Source organism: Chlorocebus sabaeus, chromosome 11 (assembly GCF_047675955.1).
Source record: "Chlorocebus sabaeus isolate Y175 chromosome 11, mChlSab1.0.hap1, whole genome shotgun sequence".
In the NCBI taxonomy this organism is placed as follows: domain Eukaryota; kingdom Metazoa; phylum Chordata; class Mammalia; order Primates; family Cercopithecidae; genus Chlorocebus; species Chlorocebus sabaeus.
The window spans coordinates 54980465-55004306 of NC_132914.1; the positions used below are offsets into that span (position 1 = coordinate 54980465).

At 54.0% G+C, this 23842-nt stretch overlaps 2 protein-coding genes across 10 annotated transcripts; one reads left to right on the forward strand and one right to left on the reverse strand.

Annotated features, from left to right (window-relative positions):
- The first annotated feature begins 584 nt into the window (after positions 1–584).
- GLI1 (GLI family zinc finger 1) lies at positions 585–12996 on the forward strand. Of its 4 annotated transcripts, none has more exons than XM_008003788.3 (12): positions 585–1001; positions 4436–4562; positions 4768–4860; positions 5452–5647; positions 5890–6034; positions 6380–6469; positions 6561–6698; positions 7013–7162; positions 8403–8567; positions 9063–9293; positions 10168–10435; positions 11044–12996. In XM_008003788.3, the coding sequence occupies exons 2-12, from the start codon at positions 4463–4465 to the stop codon at positions 12786–12788; spliced, it is 3321 nt and encodes a 1106-aa protein (XP_008001979.3). In that variant the 5' UTR covers positions 585–1001; positions 4436–4462; the 3' UTR covers positions 12789–12996. The 4 variants fall into 4 exon arrangements, with proteins under 4 accessions (XP_008001979.3, XP_072876988.1, XP_072876987.1 ...); XM_073020885.1 differs by lacking the exon at positions 585–1001 and adding an exon at positions 1078–1354 and having other exon boundaries at positions 11044–12969; XM_073020886.1 differs by lacking the exon at positions 9063–9293 and having other exon boundaries at positions 924–1001; positions 11044–12969.
- On the reverse strand, positions 12997–21031 carry ARHGAP9 (Rho GTPase activating protein 9). Of its 6 annotated transcripts, XM_008003783.3 has the most exons (18): positions 20436–20524; positions 19797–20130; positions 19306–19523; positions 18213–18434; positions 17922–18035; positions 17637–17729; positions 17351–17412; positions 17125–17215; positions 16832–16927; positions 16594–16692; positions 16231–16372; positions 16039–16146; positions 15634–15732; positions 15385–15462; positions 15182–15235; positions 14793–14927; positions 14354–14459; positions 12997–13424 (listed from the first exon to the last, which is right to left on the reverse strand). In XM_008003783.3, exons 2-18 carry the CDS (start codon positions 20110–20112, stop codon positions 13253–13255), a joined length of 2205 nt encoding a protein of 734 aa, XP_008001974.2. In that variant the 5' UTR covers positions 20113–20130; positions 20436–20524; the 3' UTR covers positions 12997–13252. The 6 variants fall into 6 exon arrangements, with proteins under 6 accessions (XP_008001974.2, XP_037852815.2, XP_008001975.2 ...); XM_037996887.2 differs by having other exon boundaries at positions 16039–16372; positions 20436–21031; XM_008003784.3 differs by lacking the exons at positions 17637–17729; positions 20436–20524 and having other exon boundaries at positions 19797–20384.
- Between the last annotated feature and the right edge of the window lie 2811 nt (positions 21032–23842).

The following is a 23842-nucleotide window of genomic DNA, read 5'->3' on the forward strand; positions in this document are numbered from 1 at the left end:
GCTCCCCCAGCTCTTCTGCTTCGACTCCGAGCGGGTGTCATGTGTGAGAACGGCCAGCAGAGGGAGTAGAAAGCCTGGAAGAGCGGCTAGAGCCTGCAGTGGCGTGGTGCAGAGGGGCCTCAGTCTCCAGAACTTCGAGACGCAGAGCCGGGGTTCCCCGGAAAGGGACTTCAGTCCCAGTGCTCCTTGGTGACCTCATGAACACACACCCTGCATCCAGAGCCTCAGTCGCTGCTCCTTGCTTTTATGCTCCATAGACTCCTCACCTTCTGCCAGAGCCCCCAACCCCTCAACTTGATTTGCTCCAAACCCCAGCTTTGCGCCAGCAGCTCCAAGTTCCATCCAAAGGGTGAGGCCTGCCGATAAACCACAGGATGACAGAATGCTCAGTTAGCACCAACCAAAGGCGACTACCCCACCTTCACTATTATCGTTCTCAGTCGAACTCCCCCTGCCCTGCAATATTTTCCTCAGTCTGGTTGTGGGAGCCTCTTTGGGACCAGCCGATCCAAAAATCCAAGCCGGGATTTACCACCTACCAACAGCAGCGTGTTCAGCGGGGGGGGGGAGGGGGTTGGGGGGGCGTAGGCAGTATAGGGTCCCTCAAGGGAGGGGGAGGATCCTGGGGGTCCTGGGGGTGCAATAAGCCCGGCACCCCTTCTCTTGCTTCCAGCTACCCCGCCTCATCCTCCAGAACGGCAAGAGGGAGGGAAATAGAAGGGAGGTGAGGGGCGAGCGGGAAGAGCGGCGGCGCGCCAGCGGCTGGAGCGAGAAAAAGTTTTTGCAAAAGGGAAAAAAAAAATTTGCGCTTCTCGCGGGTGGTCCGGGCTTGCGGCCCGGCGGGCTGGGCCGGCGGGAGGGCTGGGGGCCAGGTTGGGGGGGTGGGGGTGGCATCGAGGCTGCGCTGCCGTGGCCCTCTCCGCCCCCCCTCCCCACCGCACACCCCCCAGCCCAGACTCCAGCCCTGGACCGCGCATCCCGAGCCCAGCGCCCAGACAGAGGTGAGAAGGAGGGGCAGGCGGGGGACCACCTGGGAGCAGTGGGGGAGGGGGCCTGAGGGGATGCTCAGCTTCCTAGGGACTCATCCCAGACCCGGGACATAGAGGCAAAATAGGGGTGGGAGAGTCTGGAGTGAGACATTAGAAACTCCAAATTTATCACTTGTATCTTTCTCTAAATCTTCTTTTTCTTCCTTTTCTTCTTCTGTCAGTCTGTGTATCTCTGTCTCAGGGAACCGTGGGTCTTTGTCTCCGCCTCTCCTATATATTAGAAATATCTCACTTTCATGCGGTTGAGCTGAAGAGGCTGGAGGGATGGCTAGTTGGAGATCTGCGTTGTAGAGAGGGAACTCCAGGTGTGTGTCTGCGCGTGGGGCAGGAAGACGTCAGTGTTCCTGAAAGGAGGGGACTGCAAAGAGGGAGCTCCAGGTGGGGTGGGGACGGGTGTGTGGGAGGCAACAGAACTACTACGGGCCAGCCAGGCTTGAATCCTTGACCTGTCTTGTGACAGATGTGCCAGTGGATGCTTGTGTTTTGGGGGAAAGGAGTGTCTTCTGGACTAGGAAGGGGTCTGGGAGTGGGGGCTGTCCAAGGTCTAGTGAAGGCCCTAGAATGACCCCAGGCAATTTTGGACTCCTGAGTCCCAAGGCCTGTGGGCAAGGCGCTCAGGAGGAGCCGGGGAGACCTTGTCTTGACCCTCTGACCTTAGGACCACCGGGGCAGCGGGAGCCAGCGGCAGGGAGACCCCTACCGGGGCTGGGCGGGACCACTGGCCACTGCCAGCCTGTGTATCCCCGTTGGCCCCCCGCCCAAACGGTAGCTGGGGATCGAGGCCCCTCCTCTGGCTCAGACCACCCTGCCTGCCCTTGCTCCCCGCTCTGAATCCTCTTTCAGGCCCCATGACCCCGAAACAATCAGCCCTGGGCAGCCAGCTTTCGGGACAGGATTAGGGAAAGGGGACCCCGTAGAGCCTGGGGACTGAGGGTTTTAGGGTTCTGGAGAGCTGGGGTCTTCTAGGATAAGTCTTTACGTTCCAGTAGAGGGAGAAGGCGGACGGTTTCCCGGGGGAGATGTAAGGGTCGGAATAAGGGTGGTTTTCCCTAGGGGGCGGGGTCCAAAGACCTCTCCCCCTCCACCATTATCTCCCTGGCATCCCCGCCCTTGACGTCACCAGGGGGTTCCCGGGGGTCTGGAGGGGTTAACCCTTGGGAAGCCAGCTGCGATAACCAGGAACCTAAGGTGTCCCGGCCCCTCCTCCTCCCCATACACACCTAATTTTATTGACCCAGTCACTTTCTCTCCTTTCTCTCCCCTATACTTTCTGGATTCTTCTCCCTTTCTCACCTCATCAACGGGAACCCCCCATTCTCCAGTAGTGCCCCCCTGGGCGCCACTGCCTGCTTTCCGGATGCGCTGAGAGGAGGAAGAATGTGTCCCGCCCCTCAGCCCCCACCCCTACGGCTCGCTCTACTGGACTCCCGGGGCGGGCGGGGGGAGCAGAGCCGTCTGCAGCCAGTGCCTGCGGCGGCGACTTGGGTGGGCCGAGGAGGCACGGGGGCGGGGAAGGCGGGACCCGGAGTAGGGGGGCGGAGCCGACTCCTGGGAGTTAGGGAGCGGGGGTGCGAGGGGGACGCTGGAAAACAGGGAGACACCGAAGATGGTTTGGGGCCCCGGCAGGGGAACCCTAGAGTTCCCTGTCCCATCCCGAACTCTCACACCCCAGAAAAACTTTACCGAAGCTAAAAAAGTTGGCAACATTTTCCTTTTACTAGTCTGAAGGGGAGATGTGGGTGGGCTGTGGCACGCGTGGGCGAGGAGGGATGTCGCCCCATTTCCTTGGAGGCTCTTCGGCGGCTGGGCAGTAAGATGACTGAGTAGGCAAGTTTGGGGGAGTCTCTAGTGTTTGGGGGATCATTTGCGAACTTGCCTCCTTCCCCTGGGTGAGTCATAGAGGAAAGGAGGCGGGAGAACTGTCCCCCCCATCCAGCTGCCAACCAGCTGTGCCCCCCGCCCCCAACATTAGTGCCAAGGTCGAGTTGGGAGGTCTTGGATGCGGGATCCGCATCTCGGCTGGAAAAGGAGGAGTTAGGAAGGGTACAGCCCAAGCTGCCGGGCTCGGACTGGGTCGCGGGGTCCGGGTTCCGCTCCCCATCTCACCCCGCCCTCACCCTAAATCCCAGCATCCCGGGATCACCCACCGCGCCGGCCGGCCCGGCCCGCTCCCGGTGGTTCTCCACCCCACCCCGCCCCACCCCACCCTCATTCTCGGGAGACCGGAAAACCCGGGATGGAATCAAAACTGGAGTTTGAAGAGAAAAAACGAACCGCAGCACCTTCTTCCTCGCTGCTTTTTTATAACGACGACATTGTTTTTTTCATTCTCTCAAATCTCTCCTCATACTTCCCTTCCTGTTCCCCCAAAACAGAGACCAAAAAGATTAGTTGGACCCGATTTAAACTACCCCAGAATAACACCAGCTTTCACCTTTGTACTCAACGGACTCAGGAGACCCCTCAGGAACCTTACCTCCTCCTCCACACCGTTTTCTGCCTAAAAGAAGAGGGCAGATCGCTTGTGCTGCTTCCTGGCCCCACCTGCCTCTCTGTCGGGACTGTGGCTAGGGCTCCCTCTGCTGGACACTGCAGAGATTGTACCCGGGCTGTCCCCGAAGAGGGGTATGAGAAGGGGAAACAGGCTCAAGCAGAGCGGCCCAGTGTTTGAAGACACATCACACGTGTTCTTCCATCCCACCCCTCAAAGCCGGCCCAGGGTTAGAACAAGAAGAATTAGAGGGTCCATGTTACTAAAATTACTTGAAGTTAATATAGGCACAATTAATCCCAAACATGCCTCTACACACAAACCACACAGGCAAAGCTCCCACCAGTTCCCAAGAAGATCCCCAGACTACACAGCCTATAAGACTCCCTCTGACTCTCTGGGACATTTCCCCTTACCCTCTGCCTGGCTGAGTGACGCTTTTTTTTTTTTTTTTTTTTTTTTTTTTGAGACGGAGTCTCACTCTGTCACCCAGGCTGGAGTGCAGTGGTGCCATCTCAGCTCACTGCAACCTCTGTCTCCCGGTTCAAGCAATTCTCCTGCCTCAGCCTTCTGAGTAGCTGGGATTACAGGCACCCACCATCATGTCTGGCTAACTTTTGTATTTTTGTAGAGACAGGGGTTTCACTATGTTGGTCAGGCTGGTCTTGAACTGACCTCAGGTGATTCGCCCACTTCAGTCTCTCAAAATGTTGGGATTACAGGTGTGAGCCACCGTGCCCGGCCCAGTGATGCTCTTTTCAACTCGATTTCCGTGGCAGATGTCTTAGAGGGGCTGGGGACACCAGGGATGCTGTGCCCAGGATTCGGTGCCTGAGACTGCTGTCTGACCGTCTCTATTTGCCTCCACCTTCATAACTACCTTCCCTTTCTGCAGTGTCCCCACACCCTCCTCTGAGACGCCATGTTCAACTCGATGACCCCACCACCAGTCAGTAGCTATGGCGAGCCCTGCTGTCTCCGGCCCCTCCCCAGTCAGGGGGCCCCCAGTGTGGGGACAGAAGGTCAGTGTATATACCAATCCCTGGGCCTTGAGGATTTGGCAGATCTCCCACTTGGGCCCATCCCCGCCCCATGCCAGTTTCCTATCTACAAGATTTGAGGCCCCATGTCATATGGACCTGGAATCCTGGGATCAGGTCCTGCCTGGGGTTTTAAGGTGAGGCTTACATGTCCTCCATTCCCATTCCAGCTGTCTCTTTTTTCTAGGACTGTCTGGCCTGCCCTTCTGCCACCAAGCTAACCTCATGTCCGGCCCCCACAGTTATGGGCCAGCCAGAGAGACCAACAGCTGCACCGAGGGTGAGGACTCAGGCAACACCTCTCCCCTTTCTGCCCCTCTCTGACTTGTTCTGAAAGAGAAGGTGGGAGGGCAGGGGATCTCACTTGGAGGAGGAGATGTTTGGAGATATGAGGTGTCAGAGCACCATCAAGAAATCACAGATGGGCCTGGGCATGGTGGCTCACGCCTGTAATCCCAGCATTTTAGGGGGAGGCTGTGGCAGGAAGATCGCTTGAGGTCAGGAGTTCAAGACTAGTCAGGCCAACATGGTGAAAGCCCATCTCTATTAACAATACAAAAATTAGCCGGGCGTGGTGGTGTGCACCTGTAATCCCGGTTACAGGGGAGGCTGAGGCAGGAGAATCACTTGAATCCAGAATGCGGAGGTTGCAGTGAGGCAAGATGGCACCACTGCCCTCCAGCCTGGGTGACAGAGCATGACTCTCTCTCTCTGTCTCAAAAAAAAAAAAAAAAAAAAAAAGTCACAGATAGGATCAGTAGGGCAAAGCAGAATCAAGTCTCATTGGTTTTGCCAAGTCAGGACCTATAGGTTAGGTGTGTGGAGAGACATGCCCCTTTACCATATCCATCTCCCCTGTCTCCTGCCCCAGGCCCACTCTTTTCTTCTCCCCGGAGTGCAGTCAAGTTGACCAAGAAGCGGGCACTGTCCATTTCACCTCTGTCGGACGCCAGCCTGGACCTGCAGACGGTTATCCGCACTTCACCCAGCTCCCTCGTAGCTTTTATCAACTCGCGATGCACATCTCCAGGAGGCTCTTATGGCCATCTCTCCATCAGCACCATGAGGTGCAGTCAGCCCCGGGCCAAGAGGCCCCTAAAGCCCCTACCCAAGTCCATTAAAAGTCTCAAGCCCTCAAACCACCTGACCCTATTTGAATCCTTGTCATTTCAAGGACAACTCTCCTCAGTACTTCCCTGGGACTGCCTCAACCACTTCAAATCCCAAGTCTTCCAGAAATCCTCCAAATAGCCCAATCCCTCCTGAGACTTCCAGATTGTCTTAAGTAACTGCCTTCTCTCCTCCTCAGCCCATCTCTGGGATTCCCAGCCCAGATGAATCACCAAAAAGGGCCCTCGCCTTCCTTTGGAGTCCAGCCTTGTGGTCCCCATGACTCTGCCCGGGGTGGGATGATCCCACACCCTCAGTCCCAGGGACCCCTCCCAACTTGCCAGGTGAGAGTCCCCATATTGCTATCTGATTTCCCTTAGCTCAGGGTGGGTGGGTGGTGGATTTTGTAGGGGAAAGGTGAAGAAGGACAAGGGTTATAAGTTTTCAGTACTAGGAAAGTAAAGAGGTGTGGGTGCTGGGGTTCACTCCTTGCAGTTGAGTCAGACACTTCCAAATGGGATCTTTTGCCCATCCCATTCACCAGTGTAGTCTGAGGAGGAAGTCCCTTCCAAACCCAGGAGGTTCCAGCTGCTTGGGTGGGGGCACTTAGGGCAGGAAGACCTGGCTTGGTTTCCTCTTCCTTCTGCTGACTTCCACCCTCATCACCGTCACCTCTTCCCCTGGGGAAGCTGAAGTCTGAGCTGGACATGCTGGTTGGCAAGTGCCAGGAGGAGCCCTTGGAAGGTGATATGTCCAGCCCCAACTCCACAGGCATACAGGTAAGGGGATGGGCGGGAGCTTTACCTCTAGGACCTGAGCAAAACTAAAGCTGTCACCCAAGTGACCCTAAGATTGCCTCTCTTGCCCTAGGATTCCCTGTTGGGGATGCTGGATGGGCGAGAGGACCTTGAGAGAGAGGAGAAGCGTGAGCCTGAATCTGTGTATGAGACTGACTGCCGTTGGGATGGCTGCAGCCAGGAATTTGACTCCCAAGAGCAGCTGGTGCACGTGAGCCCCAGGGGGTAACAGGAATGGCTAACCGAAAACTTTAGGAGATTCTGAGTGGGACATGGTAAAATCTGGCTGAGGGCAGGAGGTCAGAGGAGACTGAGGTTGAATGCTCAGTTGGGTAGGCAGAAGCTCAGAAGTTGTAACTTTGCCTTAGGGAGCTGGAAGACCTGAGATGTGAGATATGATATTGTTCCTGCCTCTTCCTCCTTGAGTTGGAGTCATGGAAGAGGAACAGGGAGTGGAGGGAAGGTCTGTTCTGGACCTTGGGGGCATGGCGGAGCCTCGGAGAGCCTTTGTATCTTCTCCCTCAGCATATCAACAGCGAGCACATCCACGGGGAGCGGAAGGAGTTCGTGTGCCACTGGGGGGGCTGCTCCAGGGAGCTGAGGCCCTTCAAAGCCCAGTACATGCTGGTGGTGCACATGCGCAGACACACTGGCGAGAAGCCACACAAGTGCACGGTGAGGCACCAGGGTCCCAAGTCCAGGGTCTCTTCCTAAATCGGGGCTCTCCTTCAAGGTAGGGCCCAAGGCAGACTTTTGCTTTTGTAAGTCCTTTCTTCCATAAACAAATATTAAAAATAATGTTTGTGTGACTGTGTTGGCATAAAGATGAATATAATGATATATATTAAAACACTCTTGGATGTAAAAGCTTATTTTTTTTCCGCTTGATTTTAAAAGAAATTAAACAGGCCAGGCTGGGCGCAGTGGCTCACGCCTGTAATCCCAGCACTTTGGGAGGCCGAGGCGGGCAAATCACAAGGTTAGGAGTTGGAGACAAGCCTGGCCAACATGGCGAAACCCTGTCTCTACTAAAAATACAAAAAATTAGCTGGGCGTAGTGTCGGCCGCCTGTAATCCCAACTACTCGGGAGGCTGAGGCAGGAGAATAGCTTGAACCCAGGAGGCGGAGATTGCAGTGAGCCGAGATCATGCCACTGCACTCCAGCCTAGGCGACAGAGTGAGACTCTGTCTCAAAACAAACAAACAAAAACAGGCCGGGAGCAGTGGCTCACACCTGTAATCCCAGCACTCTGGGAGGCTGAGCCGGGCAGATCACAAGGTCAGGAGTTCGACACCAGCCTGGCCAATATGGTGAAACACTTTCTCTACTAAAAATATAAAAATTAGCTGGGCATGGTGGCATGTGCCTGTAGTCCCAGCTACTCGGGAGGCTGAGGCAGAAGAATCACTTGAACCCGGGAGGCGGAGGTTGCAGTGAGCCGAGATGATGCCACTGTACTCCAGCCTGGGCGACAGAGCAAAACTCCGTCTCAAAAAAAAAAAAAAAAAGACATTAAAACATGTTCGTGGGCCTCTTAAAGTATTGTCGGCCTTCAGTACTGTGCCTATTACTCTGCCTAATGGATAAACCCTGCATCAAGGACAACAGCCCGTTCCCCCAAGATGACCCCATCTTGGGATGGCGTAAGATCCCTATGCAGGGAAATCTGCCCTGGCTTGGTCAGAAGATGCTCTAGCATCTTTATATTCCCAAAGGGAGAGTGCCTCCAACTGCTTCCCTTCCCCAAGTTCTTACCTGCCCTTGTCCCCTAGTTTTGGGAATTCTCTCAAAGCCCCAGTGCCTTTCATCTTGAGTTATATTCTCTGATGTGTGTCCTTTTGGAGACTGAGGATTCCTTCCATCTCCATGTCCTCTGTCTGAGAACTATCCTTTGACCCCCGCATGTCCCCCAGTTTGAAGGGTGCCGGAAGTCATACTCACGCCTCGAAAACCTGAAGACGCACCTGCGGTCACACACGGGTGAGAAGCCATACATGTGTGAGCATGAGGGCTGCAGTAAAGCCTTCAGCAATGCCAGTGACCGAGCCAAGCACCAGAATCGGACCCACTCCAATGAGGTGAATGCCCCAACTAAGAGACCTTTCCCTCTTGAGAAGCTACCTACCAGGGAGATTGCCCAATAAGAAATCCCTTAGCCCAGCACCCACTCCACAGAGGTGAGTCCCTCTCCCCACATAATTCGCTCAGAAAAGGCTTTTCTGAAACCCAGAATTTCCACTTAACCACTCCTCCTCCTACCTCTAACCTCTAACCAGCCAAAGGGCTAACCTAAAATATGCCATCTAGAGGAGACCCCTAATCCCTCCATCCCCTGGATTTATGGGACCTCACAGCCCTGGGTTCACCTCCTCATCTTTCTCAGGCTGTCAGTTTTCCTAACCCTCCACTTAATCTCTGCATCTTTGACTCCCAACCGAGGCCTCCACCCTCCTTACTTCCTTTGGTGCTGTGTGCTCCTCCCCTGCCCCCCGTGTTGTCATCACCTTTTCCCATTTCTTCTGCATTCTTCCACTTTGATCCATTTGCCTCTGTCTCCACTCTGCACTCAACAGAAGCCGTATGTGTGTAAGCTCCCTGGCTGCACCAAACGCTATACAGATCCCAGCTCGCTGCGAAAACATGTCAAGACAGTGCATGGTCCTGACGCCCATGTGACCAAACGGCACCGTGGGGATGGCCCCCTGCCTCGGGCACCATCCATTTCTACAGTGGAGCCCAAGAGGGAGCGGGAAGCAGGTCCCATCAGGGAGGAGAACAGACTGACTGTGCCAGAGGGTGCCATGGTGAGAAAGCCCAGGCAACCCTCACTTCCATACCCCAGCCCACTCTGTGGACATCTTTCTAGTTACTTCCCAACCCATCCGTCCCCTCCTATAGAAATCACTCTTCTGTGACCAGTCTGCCTGTCTCTTGTCTTAGTGTTGCTCTTTGGGCTTCCCCAAATCTAGAGATTTTAGAATCTTTCTCTCTCTTTCTCTCTCCTTCCTTCCTTCCTTCTTTCCTTCCTTCCTTTCTCTCTTTCTCTCTCTTTCTGACAGGGTCTTGCTCTGTCACCCAGGCTGGAGTGTAGTGGCATAATCATAGCTCACTGCAGCCTCGAACTTCTGGGCTCGAGTGAGGCACTACAGGCACACACCATCATGCCTGGCTAATTTTTCTTCTTTTGTAGAGATGGAGTCTCGCTATGTTGACCAGGCTGGTCTCAAACTCCTGGCATCAAGCGATCCTCCCACCTCAGCTTCCCACAGTGCTGGGATGAGCCAATGCATCCAACCCAAACTCTTTCTTAAATAGCGCTTAGTATATGGTCCAAGCATTTCACATGTATAATTTCATGTACTCCTCACAGCAACTTCATGAGAAAGGGACTCACTTGTCCCATTTTCAGATGAAGAAACTCAGGCATAGAGAAATAGCCCAAGGTCATAGAACTAAGAGCAAGAATTTGAGTCCAGCCAGTCCATGCTCCAGCCTAAGTTCTTCTCATCAAACATCTCACATTCAGTTTGCTCCCCTATCTCTTACCTGCTTAGCCCTTTCTACACTTACAAACTTCCTTGGAACCCCAGCAGTCACTGGGACACAGGCTTCAGCCACTCATCAAGTTGAAGGAGTTGTGGGGAAGGGTGTTGCCCTCAGACCTCATCTTCTCCACAGAAGCCACAGCCAAGTCCTGGGGCCCAGTCATCCTGCAGCAGCGACCACTCCCCGGCAGGCAGTGCAGCCAATACAGACAGCGGTGTAGAAATGGCTGGCAATGCGGGGGGCAGCACTGAAGACCTCTCCAGCTTGGACGAGGGGCCTTGCATTGCTGGCACTGGTCTATCCACTCTTCGCCGCCTTGAGAACCTCAGGCTGGACCAGCTGCATCAACTCCGGCCAATAGGGACCCGGGGTCTCAAACTGCCCAGCTTGTCCCACACTGGTGAGACCTGGGTGTGGGAGGTGTGGCTAAGGTGAGATCTGGACCTGCCCTGAGGTTGAGAGGAGGAAGTCACCCTTGAGGGCTGCCACATGGCACTTTTGTATAATTAGAAAAAGATCTCCTTCCTCAATACACTTTCCGTTTATCAGAAAATAGTTGTGATGTACAAATACACAAAGGCTAGTCAGACATGGTGGTGGGCACCTGTAATTCCAGCTACTCAGGAAGCTGAGGCAGGAGAATCACTTGAACCTGGGAGAAGGAGGTTGCAGTGAGCTGAGATTGCACCATTGCACTCCAGCTTGGGCAACGAGAGCGAAACTCCGTCTCAAACAAAACAAAACAAACAAACAAGTATGCAAAGGCTATGATGCGAATGCTGTTCCCTAGGATTGTGCAGCATACAACCTGCACAACTGTTCATAGCAACCCTGAATCTTTGGTAATCCAGAAACAGAATAGACATGGAAGAAGTAGGAGACAGAAGTGACTGGTTAGGGATAATGAGCTTATCCCTGGGAATCTAGGACAAGGCTGTTGCATGGAAGAGGCAGGGTGAGATTTAGAGACTCCTTGACCATCCTACCTTTTCTCCCCATCACTTGCAGGTACCCCTGTGTCCCGCCGCGTGGGACCCCCCGTTTCTCTTGACCGCCGCAGCAGCAGCTCCAGCAGCATCAGCTCTGCCTATACTGTCAGCCGCCGCTCCTCCCTGGCCTCTCCTTTTCCCCCTGGCTCCCCACCAGAGAATGGAGCATCCTCCCTGCCTGGCCTTATGCCTGCTCAGCACTACCTGCTCCGGGCAAGATATGCTTCAGTCAGAGGGGGTGGTACTCCGCCCACTGCAGCATCCAGCCTGGATCGGATAGGAGGTCTTCCCATGCCTCCTTGGAGAAGCCGAGCCGAGTATCCAGGATACAACCCCAATGCAGGGGTCACCCGAAGGGCCAGTGACCCAGCCCGGGCTGCTGACCATCCTGCTCCAGCTAGAGTCCAGAGGTTCAAGAGCCTGGGCTGTGTGCATACAACACCCACTGTGGCAGGGGGAGGACAGAACTTCGATCCTTACCTCCCAACCTCTGTCTACTCACCACAGTCCCCCAGCATCACTGAGAATGCTGCCATGGATACTAGAGGACTACAGGAAGAGCCAGAAGTTGGGACCTCCATAATGGGCAGTGGTCTGAACCCCTATATGGACTTCCCACCTGCTGATACTCTGGGATATGGGGGACCTGAAGGGGCAGCAGCTGAGCCTTATGGAGCGAGGGGTCCAGGCTCTCTGCCTCTTGGGCCTGATCCACCCACCAACTATGGCCCCAACCCCTGTCCCCAGCAGGCCTCATATCATGACTCCACCCAAGAAACATGGGGTGAGTTCCCTTCCCACTCTGGGCTGTACCCAGGCCCCAAGGCTCTAGGTGGAGCCTACAGCCAGTGTCCTCGACTTGAACATTATGGACAAGTGCAAGTCAAGCCGGAACAGGGGTGCCCAATAGGGTCTGACTCTACAGGACTGGCACCCTGTCTCAATGCCCACCCCAGTGAGGGGCCCCCACATCCACAGCCTCTCTTTTCTCATTACCCCCAGCCCCCTCCTCCCCAGTATCTCCAGTCAGGCCCCTATACCCAGCCACCCCCTGATTATCTTCCTTCAGAACCCAGGCCTTGCCTGGACTTTGATTCCCCCACCCATTCCACAGGGCAGCTCAAGGCTCAGCTTGTGTGTAATTATGTTCAGTCTCAACAGGAGCTGCTGTGGGAGGGTGGGGGCAGGGAAGATGCCGCAGCCCAGGAACCTTCCTACCAGAGTCCCAAGTTTCTGGGGGGTTCCCAGGTTAGCCCAAGCCCTGCTAAAGCTCCAGTGACCACATACGGACCTGGCTTTGGACCCAACTTGCCCAATCACAAGTCAGGCTCCTATCCCACCCCTTCACCATGCCATGAAAATTTTGTAGTGGGGGCAAACAGGGCTTCCCATAGGGCAGCAGCACCACCTCGACTTCTGCCCCCATTGCCCACTTGCTATGGGCCCCTCAAAGTGGGAGGCACAAACCCCAGCTGTGGCCATCCTGAGGTGGGCAGGTTAGGAGGGGGTCCTGCCTTGTACCCTCCTCCCGAAGGACAGGTATGTAACCCTCTGGACTCTCTTGATCTTGACAACACTCAGCTGGACTTTGTGGCTATTCTGGATGAGGCCCAGGGGCTGAGTCCTCCTCCTTCCCATGATCAGGGGGGCAGCTCTGGACATACCCCACCTCCCTCTGGGCCCCCCAACATGGCTGTGGGCAATATGAGTGTCTTACTGAGATCCTTGCCTGGGGAAACACAATTCCTCAACTCTAGTGCCTAAAGAGTAGGGAATCTCATCCATCACAGATTGCATTTCCTAAGGGGTCTCTATCCTTCCAGAAAAATTGGGGCAGCTGCAGTCCCCTGCACAAGATGCCCCAGGGATGGGAGGTATGGGCTGGGGGCTGTGTATAGTCTGTATATGTTTTGAGGAGAAATTTGATAATGACACTGTTTCCTGATAATAAAGGAACTGCATCAGAAAAAAAAAAAAAACCAACATGCCACTTTATGTGTTATTATGTTGGGGAGGAATGATAACAGGGAACAAGAAGAGAAGCAGGGGTTAATCCACTCACTTTCCTCTTTAGAGAAGCTCCCTCACCCATCCCAACCCCTCAAGTCACACTCATGAAGATGGAGACAGTCATTTGGGAGATTTAAAGGGATGTCCTCAAAACAGAACACCAGCCTCTCACCACCAGAGATGACTGGAAATAGGTTTTCTCTTCTTCCTTCCCTGGGTCAGGGGAAGAGGCTGGTGAAGTTGGTGAGCATCAGCTGGACCAGCTGCCCTGGGTAGAGAGCATGGGCTGCTGGGTCAGATGTCTCCTGCTCTGGCCGAAACAGGGTTGGTCCAAACACAATTCCCAGGTTGTGGGGAGTCATGCGATTCTTATCTGAGTGTGCTATCACCCTGTGGGCAAAGGCAAAGGAAGGGGATATATGGCAGCAGCTTGCCACTTCATAGCAATCTAACCCTTCAAGGTCTGAGCAGGGAGGAGGCCACTCTGGGATTCCTCCACGTGGTGACAAAAAAAACCAAAGAGACACAAGGGGAATGGAGATGGACCAGTGGAGAAACCTTCAGGATACAATCTGAAGATACAACTGCCTCTTCTGGCTTTAGGGACTACTGTAAGAGTTCTATCTGCTCACGGTTCGGGAGTCTTTAATTCAAATGGCCATCCCCTCTCAGAAGTCACTGCCCAGGCCCAGTTCAACCAAGAAAGCCATCAGCAAGGTCCCAATGGGAGACAAAGAGGCAGAGGGAAGGGAGAGGCAAGATTTCCCTTATTTCTTTCACAGCATCTTGGTTCCATTTCCCCACTTGATGCTGATCTTTAAGTTTTGACCTAAAGGCTTTGATGGGTGTGGTGGCTCACACCTGTAATCCCAGCACTTTGGGACGCTGAGGTGGGTAAATCACCTGCGGTCAGGAGTTTGAGACCAGCCTGGCCAACATGGTGAAACCCCGTCTCTACTAAAAATACAAAAATTAGCTGGGCGTGGTGGCAGGCGCCTGTAATCCCAGCTACTAGGGAGGCTGAGGCAGGAGAATCGTTTGAACCCGAGAGACAGAGGTTGCAGTGAGCTAAAATTGCACCACTGCACTCCAGCCTGGGTGACAGAGCAAGACTCTGTCTCAAAAATAAAAAAATAATAATAATAATAAAAAAAAGGCTTTGACCCTGGTAATATGCTCCTGCACAGAGGTTGCCTGTTTCCTCACCTGCCCATTAAACTTGGGTGCTTCCCTACCTTCACTCCACCTGCATGGAGTCCCTGTGGCATTCCCCACTCCACCTTTCCCCAGCATGAACAAAAAGGTTCAGTCTTCCTGACCTGCATAAATGCTCCAGGAGGTACCGTAGAGTGTCACGGTTGGGCTTTGGCATTGAGCCTATTAATTCTTGTATCTGAGAGAGGCACTGCTCTGATTCGGAGAGTGCTAGAGAGAGTAATGGGAAAGGCATGGGAGTGAGGTTAGGGAAGGTGCTAGGACAGGGTGAATAAATTCACTGCTCTTTCCTACAGGCATGGAAGACATCATAAATCTAGTAGAGCTTTCTTTTTCACGTAGCCCAACTATTACCTCATAATTCTTTTCATTTCAGCCCTCTAAACATTCACAAAAAAGCACCTGGAGTAGGCACCTGAGTTGAATGTTATTTTCCATCTCTAAAGTCAGAATGGGAAAGAAGAGTATAAGGGAACCTCTATTCTATTATTTACCACCCGTGTCCCCCATATCAAGGGTTCTTTCCAAAGCTCCAATCCTTACCAAGGGCAGCACGGAAATGGGGCAGCAGCAGTGGTGGCACCAGAGGCTGGGGCAGCTCCCGGAGAAAAAGCTTCAGGGCTCCGGTGACCACATGAATGTCATCCCACTCAGTACTGTCCAAATCTAACCGACCTTCTGGAGGGAGAAGGAGGTATAGGGGCTTCAGGGCTCATGAAGGGCCAGAAAGATCTAGAGACTAAGAGATTAGAAGTTCTGGAGAAATCCAGTCAAAGCAGACTATAGGAATGCCTAGAGGGTCTGCAGTAGGGCAAGGTAGCTAAGGTGGGGATAAGGACAACCCTCCCAGGAGTGGTACATGGGGGTATCCATGGGAAACAAAGAGGATATGTGGAAGTTTTAGGGATCTGAGGGGTCTTCCATGTAAGTACCTTGTCCTGGCTGTTCTGGGAACACATACCTCCCATCGGAGGTGACTGCACGCTCTGCAACATGAATGAGAAGAGATCAGGAGTTAAGACATGCACTTCCAGCCTGACGGTCTCTGTGCTCTGCCAGCTTCCTCATGTAGAATCTCCCATGGTTCTCAGGCAACACATTCTTAGTACAACCACTGGCCCACAAACCTTCTCACCTCTGTCCACCAGAAAGCGAAGTTTCTGGACCACTGCCAAGTTCCCGCTCACCCGATAAATGCCATCCACATCCAGACCTGGGAGATGAGGGAGGAGTAGATGAGGACTGCTGCTTAAAAGTGTGTGTGGTGAGGAATATAAGGGTGGAGAGAAAAAGGGCAGTAGGAAGACTAAGTAGAATGGGGGAGGCAGAAAATTCTACGCCTTAGCCTGTTGGAAGAGAATTCTGGGGTCTCTGAGAAAATGACCTCTTTTATCCACAGCAGCAATGCAGAGCCGCACAAAGCTGGGCACCGTGTCTCCTTCCCGCTGGCAGAGTGATTCCAATTGGCAGCCGAACACCTGGTCTGGGGAGGCAAAGTGAGGCGGGAAGCCAGTGCCAGCGTCACTCACCGGAGCTCTTTTCAGCATAGGTCTTTATCCTTAAGTGAGGCTGGTCCTCCTGGCTGCCTGGGCAAGGAAATACACTCCGCCCCCCTTCCCCTGCTTCAAACAATCTGACAAAGGGGTACACATCTTCCCGGCTTCTCCTCTAAACAATCTGGGGTAGTGGGAAAGCAGCAGTCACAGAAGGCTGTGGTCTAGTTCTGGGAAGCTCTACTCTGAGCCTCGCTGGAGTTTTCTTATCCAGGAACCTGGCCCAGCCCCCTCACCTCGGAGCAGACCCCGCTCCTGCAGGCTTTGTAAGGGCGGTCTCTTTGCGATGAGCCGCTTTAGTTTGTTGCGCACGCGGTTCTGCTCGGTGCCTTCCGGCCCCCGAACTGCAGGAGGCAGGTGGAGCGGGGCGTGAGCGCCCAGGAGCCTCGCTGCGCTCCCGGACCCTCCCTCCCCGGCCCGCGCCTCACTGGAGCTCCGGCGGCTGCTGAGGCGCAGCAGCGGTTTGGACACCGGCTCCGACTCCTCTTCTTCGTCCTCCCCGGCGCTCAGCTCCGCCAGCTCCGCGGGTCCAGAGCCCGACAGACGCAGCTCCAGGGGGTTCTCCCGATCCTAGACCCGGGGCGGGCCGTGTCGAAGGTGAGAGAGGAGAGAAATCTGCACCCCTAGCTGGACTCTGACCCACTACCAGGGTCCCACGTCCCAGCCCCGCCCCAGGCCGGGCTCTCCACCGAGCCCACCCTGCCCCCACCGCCCCTGATTCCTATAGTTCCTACCCCACTCCCTTGGTCCCGGCCGGCCAGAGCCTCCCTCCCAGCCTGCACCCCTCTAACCAGCCGCTCGATGACAGTCCGCAGCGCGCGGTGCCAGGCTCGCAGCTCTGTCTCGTGGTCGGACTGCAGCAGGAACTCGTGGCCAGGGACCGTGCGGATCTGAGGGCCAGGTGGGGAAACGTTCGGGTCAACGGGGAGGAGTATAAAAAGCAGGGAGACCTAGTGGGAGGCCTGCACGGGAGATTGGGGGCGCCCTCTGGTCGGGTGGGGCCTTGGAGACGCGCGGGAGGGCGCTCACGTGCAGGACGTTGCGGCGGCTGGACAGGTGGCGGCCGTGCGCCAGGGCCGCCCCGCGCAGGTCCACGCTGCTTTCGGGCCGGCTACCCGCTGGCCCCTGACAATGAGACAGGAAACTGAGGCCACGGTGCTGTTTCCTTCAATGTTTCCCTCTCCCCGGTGGGCTGTGAGGAGGTGGGAGGCTTCCTCACTTCTTTACCTTCCTCTGCACCGCCCTCCGCGCTGCCACGCCCCGCACTGGCGTGAGGCGGAGGCAGCGCCCTCACCCCTCCTGCTCCCCTAGCTCACACTCACCCAACCAGAGGAGGGCGCTGTCGGCGGTGGCTCTCGGTAGAACACTAGGCTGTTGCCCGTTAACACCACCCAAGACGGGCCCCAGTTCTTCCTGCGGGGGCAGAGTGGGGAGGTAGTGGTAGTGAAAAGGTCATTCTAGAATTACACGGGGAGGGTGCTCTTCCAACACCCTGCTCTACCCTGCGGAGTTGACAGCCCAGGCCCTAGCTGTATTCCGGGTTCTCACCTGAGCTTGCGCCCCCCTTGGGCAATCTTGGTCATGTTGAGCAGACCCGACTTTTCCACCTCCTGGGAAATGGAGGGAATGGTATCTGTAAGTCACCCTGCGCCCTCCACAGTGGCCACGGCTTTCCCTAGGGGGTCTCCCAGGAGTGAAGTCCCTTAAAGTTGCTGAGGGAGGGCTGGGTAAGAGGATATTCAGAAAGAGGAAGATGTTTTTGAGGAGCAGGAATTGGGGGGGGGGGTGTGGGGCAGGGAGGATCTTGGCATTCACAAAGAAATGGGAGATTCACATGGGGGTCTTCCAGGAGCTGCGGCAGAGGTCGAGGGGGCTGCAAGGCTGGAGGATCAAGCTGCGAGGTGCGTTGGCTGAGGCTGAGTGAACCCTAGGGGAGAGGATTGGAGAAGCAGGTGGGGAAACCCTTGACTCAGGGATCCCTGGCTGAAGGGGGAAGAGGGGTGGGATGTGGGTGAGAGGCAGGGGGTGTGATGGGGAATGGAGAATGTTTTACACAAAACAGAAAGTCATAACAAGCTGGCTTTTTCTGCATGTGATTGGGAGATGGGAGGGATCTCACCTGTGGGTCAAGCGGTTCTGGGGTCCCTGTGTCAGATCCGAAGCCTTTTGCCTGACGTTGCAGGACATCATTGTTCCTCCTCAGGGTCTGTGTCCCCTCCATGGAGCCACGGTTCTGGGTTAGGGGAGGAGGAAATAAAGCTACATCCAGATGCCACCTCCACACCCTTCTTATACTTGGCTGATTCTTCTGATCTTCTGAGAGCCCCAGAGAGAAAACACACTACCTTGAGGTTCAGTAGGGGAAGGAAGAGCTTGGGGGACAGTGGAGAAGCAGGAGGCAAGGTCTCACCATCTCGCCGCGACTGCGGCGCGGGGGCTTCCAGGACTTGCAGCCAGTCAGTGAATTGATGTAGAAGCAGCGTCCGGAGTTGGGGTCCAGGTATTGCTCCCAGGCATCCAGCCTCTGCAGCGGGGGGCATGCAGGGCCTGGGGGTGGGGACCGGGGACAGCGGCGAAGGTCCACCAGGTTACAGTACACGGGGGGCTCTGACATGAGGGGCTGGGGGCCTGCCTGCCAGAAAAGGGGGAAGAAGGAGGTGGTCATTCTGCCTGTTGCCCTTCCCATGCTTCTCTTGGCCTTCCCACCTCCTACTCCCTCCCCATCGTCTTCTCACCGCCAGCTCCAGGCTGAGGTGACCCAGGTACTGGGGGAGAAACCCCAGGCCCCAGCTGCTTTTTAAAAATTCTCTCTCTCACAGTTTTCTTTGCTCTTCTCCTCACTTCCTGTTGCCAACTTCCCGCCTCCCCCACCCCACCCCCACCTCAGGGCCACAGGAAAGGGGAACAGGCTTTTTGTGTGTGTGTGCAAGGGGGTGGGGGGCGTGCTGAAGGGGGTGCTCCACCCTCATATCCTGCAAGGTAAAAGAGGACAGAGAAGGGTCTACAGAAGGCAGGAGGAGCCCCTTTCCACCCACTGTTAAGAAAGAGAGGGAAGGGCTGAGCAAGTCACATCTTTAGAGGAGACCTGCTGTGGCCTAACAGGCAAGCAGAACACAAAAAAATCCTGCCCTAGGCTAGGAGTCTGGAGGAAGGAAGAACACAGGGCTGGCCTTTCAGTGCCTCCACTGCTCCCTGTTCCCTGTCCGCTCCGGGCCTTTGGTACCTGCTGTCCCTTCTCACCTCCTACCCAGTTTGCCTCTTGGCTGCCTCTTTCTCCTCCTGGTTTAGAGTCAACTGAATGCCGTCACCTCACAGATGCCTCCCTGCAACACCCCAGCCACTCTCCACCACATTAACTCGCCTTTGTAGATTTATCGTAGTACCAAGGGTTATCTTATTTATTCGTTTTTGTGTTTGTCATCCCCAGGGGAGTCCCTCGAAGGCAGGGGTGCTGTCTGTCTTGTGCCTAGAACAGGGCCCAGCTCAGAAGAGCTGTGACTCACTGTGCTGGCACTGGCTTCTGATGGCAAGTCTTCCCGGGAGAGGCATCTTCCACTTGGTCCTTCCTGGAAAGGCTTCAGAAGGCAGGGCCTCAGACTGTCAATGCTGACGCTCCTACACATTTTGGGGGGAAGTGGAGGAGGCTGCTCCAAACTAGCCTGAGCCCTGCTTGGGAGGGCCTGAGACAACTCCTCCAGGGAACCATGAAACAACTTCGGCCCTTGAAACAGAAAAGGGGAGGGTGGGTGGCAGATGATCAGAGGTGTTGTTGTAACTGGGTCCCCCATCTTGGGAGCTCACAGGGAAGACAAGGAGGGCAGAGGCAGGATGTAGAAAATGGCATGAGAGGCAGGCTGATCAAAGAAAAACAAGAGAAAATGGTTAGTAGAAGCTTGAGGGAGGGGGGGTCCTCCCAATAATTCCCAGAAGCCAGGGAGGTAGGAAGGTGAGGGGAGGTAGGAAGGTGAAGGAGGAAGGCTTAGCACTTACTCACCAGGAGTCCAGAGCAATTGACTGGGGATGGCGGTAGTTGGACTCTGGGAAGGGATGGATTCCTCTGTCATATAGGCCGCTGGGACAAAGATGGGTCGAGAGGTGGAGGGAGCTTCTAGGCGTCTTGCCAACCACCAGTCAGAGTTGGTCTTTCGAAGCAGTAGAAACCTGTCCCCTTCAGCCAGAGACACTTGCCGGCCATCTGCCCCAGTATAAGTAAAGGCATAGAGGGCACAGAGCTGGGATCCCCGAGAAGGGCTTTGGGGGCCCAGTCCTAGGCTCCCCCAGGAACTTGGCCACCACCGGCTGGACAGCATTGTAGCCAGCACTGTCACCTGTGGGAAAAAGGGACACTGGAGACCCAGAAGGGAACAGGCCTGGCTGTCTCCAGGTAGAGAGACATGGTTCTAGGAGCAGTGTTGCAGGGAGGTGGGGACAGGAGCCCTTGAGTGGGGGGAGAGGGTAGAGCAGACAGCCTGGTGAGGATCGGTGACAGGTTTTGGGGGCTGAGAACTCCTGGTGGTGTCTGGTGAGGAAGTATGTAAGTAACGTGAGAGAGGATGTGGTCAGCAGGGCTGCATGGCCGGCAAGGCAGGAAATTAGAGGAGATGACCCAGGTCAGTAGTCTTCCTCCAAGTACCTTGTGGGGCCCATCAGAAGATTCAGGGGCAGGAGTTGGTCCTGGGTGGTGGTGGGAGTCTTGAGCTGGATACAGGAAGGAGATAAGAAGAAAGAATCAGGTTTGAGACAGGAACAGGGAGACACAAGGTTAATGACAAAGACAAAAATGTGTGTTACTCTTTATTAAATTTACACAAGCATCAATGTTTCCGTTACCAATCACCTCAGACCATAGCTGCGTGCTTCCTGTGCAGACTCAGAGAGACATGGTGACAGAGAAACAGAAAGCCAAATAAATAGCAAGACCAAATTAGAAAGAATGACAAAGTGGGAGAAACACAGAGGGATTCAGAGTTAAAATATCACCACCCTCCCAATCCGGGACACAATTTTGGGAGCTGAGAAGCCTTGATACTGTCCTGTATACACAAGCCTCTTGAGGCGGGAGCTACTTTAGTGTGTGGGTTCAGTCGTGCTTTTTTTTTTTTTGAGACAAAGTCTCGTTCTTGTCCCCCAGGTTGGAGTGTGATAGCGTGATCTCGGCTCACTGCAACCTCTGCCCCCCAGGTTCAGGTGATTCTCCTGTCTCAGCCCCCTGAGTAGCTGGGATTACAGGCACCTGTCACTACACCCGGCTAGTTTTTGTACTTTTAGTAGAGACGGGGTTTCACCATGTTGGCCAGGCTGGTCTAGAACTCCTGACCTCAGGTGATCCACCAGCCTCAGCCTCCCAAAGTGCTGGGATTACAGGCGTGAGCCACCGCGCCCGGCCTCATTTATGCTTTTAACAAGGATTGATTGAGCGCCTCCTGCGTGTAAGGAGCAGTGTCAGGCACTGGAGATGAGAGAAGGGAATGAGCCCTTTTGGAGCTTAAGGAGAGACAGACCTTAACTAATGACACAATAAACTTAATAATTACAATTGAATCAGAGACAATAGACAAGTAATACAAGATGCTGTGACAGGTAGATAGGGGGCTGATGTCAGCTGCTTCCTGATGGAAGGTGGGAACTGACCTTCCCTGGATTCCCAGCACTTTAAAACCCACACTTCTGCTTCTGCCTTACCTGACCACTCCTCTTTTCCCCTTCTCTCAGCTTCTCCATTGCACAATGTGAGGCTTTCTGTTTGGATTTGGAGAGGTGGATTAAGGAGCGAATGCCCCTCGCCACTGGTGATATCAGAGAGCCAGCTCTCTTTCCCTGAGGACTGGGTGGCTAGTACTGGGCTTCTGCCTCAGTGATCTTCCTTCTTAGTTTACCTTACTTCAACACATGGAGAACCCTATCCCTCAACTCTTCCTTCCCACTTCCAAAATAGTGACTAATTTCACCCATTTATTCACTTATTCATTCATTTGGTGTTCAGTGCTTGAATCCACCCTTTTTTGCCTTCTCTGAAACTCTCTCTCCTACACTTTAGCTTGTTTTTGTTGGCTTCTTTGCATTCACTTTTAAACATATCCAAGTCTCTCCCGTCTTTAGACAAACCTCCCCTTACTGGGCTTTCCAGGTGCCACCATATATATGTCTCTCTCTTTCTTCTTCTTCTTTTTTTTTTTTTTGAGACGGAGTCTTGCACTGTTGCCTGGGCTGGAGAGCAGTGGCACAATCTCAGTTCACTGCAACTTCTGCTTCTCAGTTTAAGGGATTCTCCTCAGCCTCCCAAGTAGTTGGGATTACAGCCGCCAACACACCCGGCTAATTTTTTTGTATTTTTAGTAGAGACGGGGTTTCACTGTGTTGGCCAGGCTGGGCTTGAACTCCTGACCTCATGATCTGCCCACCTCAGCCTCCCAAAGTGCAGGGATAACAGGCGTGAGCCACTGCGCCCCCTCTTCTGTCTTTCTTTTTACAGTCAAACTTCTTGAGTTGCCTACACTGTATGGGGACCTCCATTTCCTGTCCCCTCACTCCACCACCTTTTCAAAGTCACTCCTCAATAGAGTCGCCCTGACCTTGCACGAACACGCTGCAGTCCTTTTTTTGCTTGACATCTCAGCAGCAGGCAACACAATTGACCTTTCTCTCCTACAAATGCTCTGCTGGTATCCCTCTTACCTTTCTAGCAGTTCCTTGTCTGTGGCATGAGGAATGACCTTCCTCTGCCTGTTCCTTAAACCACAGAAGCCTGTCTGAGATCCTGTGCCCTGTGCTTTCTGTGTGTCCTCCCTGGGTGGTCTTATTCTCTCCCCAGCTCGAATGATTTCCATATGCTGCTAAGGACCATATCTCCAGTCCAGATCTTTCTCTGGGGCTTCCATCTAATCCACTGTCCACCAAAAAATCCACTTGAATATTTCGCAGGTACCACGAACTCAGTATGAACCAAACTGAACTTGTCAGCTTTCCCCACAAACCTGTTTCTCTCCCAATACCACTACTTAGTTTAATATGAAATCAATAAATATTGACCTGGTACAGTAGCTCACACCTATAATCCCAGCATTTTGGGAGGTCAAGGCAGAATATAACTTGAGCCTAGGAGCTTGAGGTGCAACATAATAAGATCCTGTCTCTACAAAAAATTTTAAAAAATTAGCCGGGCGTGGCAGTGTGTGCCTTGTAGTCCCAGCTGCTTGGGAGGCTGAGGTGGGAGTATCTCTTGAACCTGGGAAGTTGAGGCTGCAGTGATGCGTGATAGTGCCACTGCACTCCAGCCTAGGCAACAGAGTGAGACTCTGTCTCAAAATAAATACATTAAATAATTTAATAAATATTTATTGAATGTTCACTACCATAAATGCCAGGCAGGAACTATGTGCTAGGCATTGTCAGTTAAGATGGTAAATATGGGACTGGGTGCAGTGGCTCACACCCAGCTCAATCTCAGCACTTTGGGAGGCTGAGGAGGGCAGATCACCTGAGGTCAGGAGTTCAAGACCAACCTGGCTAACGTGGTGAAACCCCACCTCTAATAAAAACACAAAAATCAGCCGGGCGTGGTGGCAGGTGCCTGTACTCCCTGCTACTCGGGAGGCTGGGGTAGGAGAATTGCTTGAACCCAGGAGACGGAGGTTGCAGTGAGCTGAGATCGTGCCACTGCACTCCAGCCTGGGTGACAGAGCGAGACTCTGTCTTAAAACAAAAAAGTATGATCCCTCCCCACTCATAACAATGAAACTACGATGCAATAATGATCACTATGATAGAGGAAATACTATCATCTGCTGTAGCACGTAGAAAGTATGCCCTATTTCCCATGCCAGAAACCTAGCAGCCAACCTGAATTTATCTTGTTTCCTCACCACCCGCATTGATTCAATTGATGACTGAACACTTCAATTTATATTTTCCCAATCTACCTACCTTTTATCCCCACAACTACCACCCCTTTACCCTGGACGATATAACTTCTTAACTAGTCTCATTGCGTATAGTTCTGCTCCCCTCCCATCCATTCCTGACACAGCAGCCAGAGTGACC

What these genes read in the sequence shown, in the direction of transcription:
- GLI1 (XM_008003788.3), top strand. Translation starts at nt 4,463, where the DNA reads ATGTTCAACTCGATGACCCCACCACCAGTCAGTAGCTATGGCGAGCCC. An exon ending in CCAACTCCACAGGCATACAG is followed by an intron (nt 6,470 to 6,560) that starts GTAAGGGGATGG and finishes CTCTTGCCCTAG; the next exon opens with GATTCCCTGTTGGGGATGCT. An exon ending in ATCGGACCCACTCCAATGAG is followed by an intron (nt 8,568 to 9,062) that starts GTGAATGCCCCA and finishes TGCACTCAACAG; the next exon opens with AAGCCGTATGTGTGTAAGCT.
- ARHGAP9 (XM_037996887.2), bottom strand. Translation starts at nt 20,112, where the DNA reads ATGCTGTCCAGCCGGTGGTGGCCAAGTTCCTGGGGGAGCCTAGGACTG. An exon ending in GGACTGTCATCGAGCGGCTG is followed by an intron (nt 16,373 to 16,593) that starts GTTAGAGGGGTG and finishes CCCCGGGTCTAG; the next exon opens with GATCGGGAGAACCCCCTGGA. An exon ending in CCCAGAACAGCCAGGACAAG is followed by an intron (nt 14,928 to 15,181) that starts GTACTTACATGG and finishes TTCTCCCTCCAG; the next exon opens with AAGGTCGGTTAGATTTGGAC.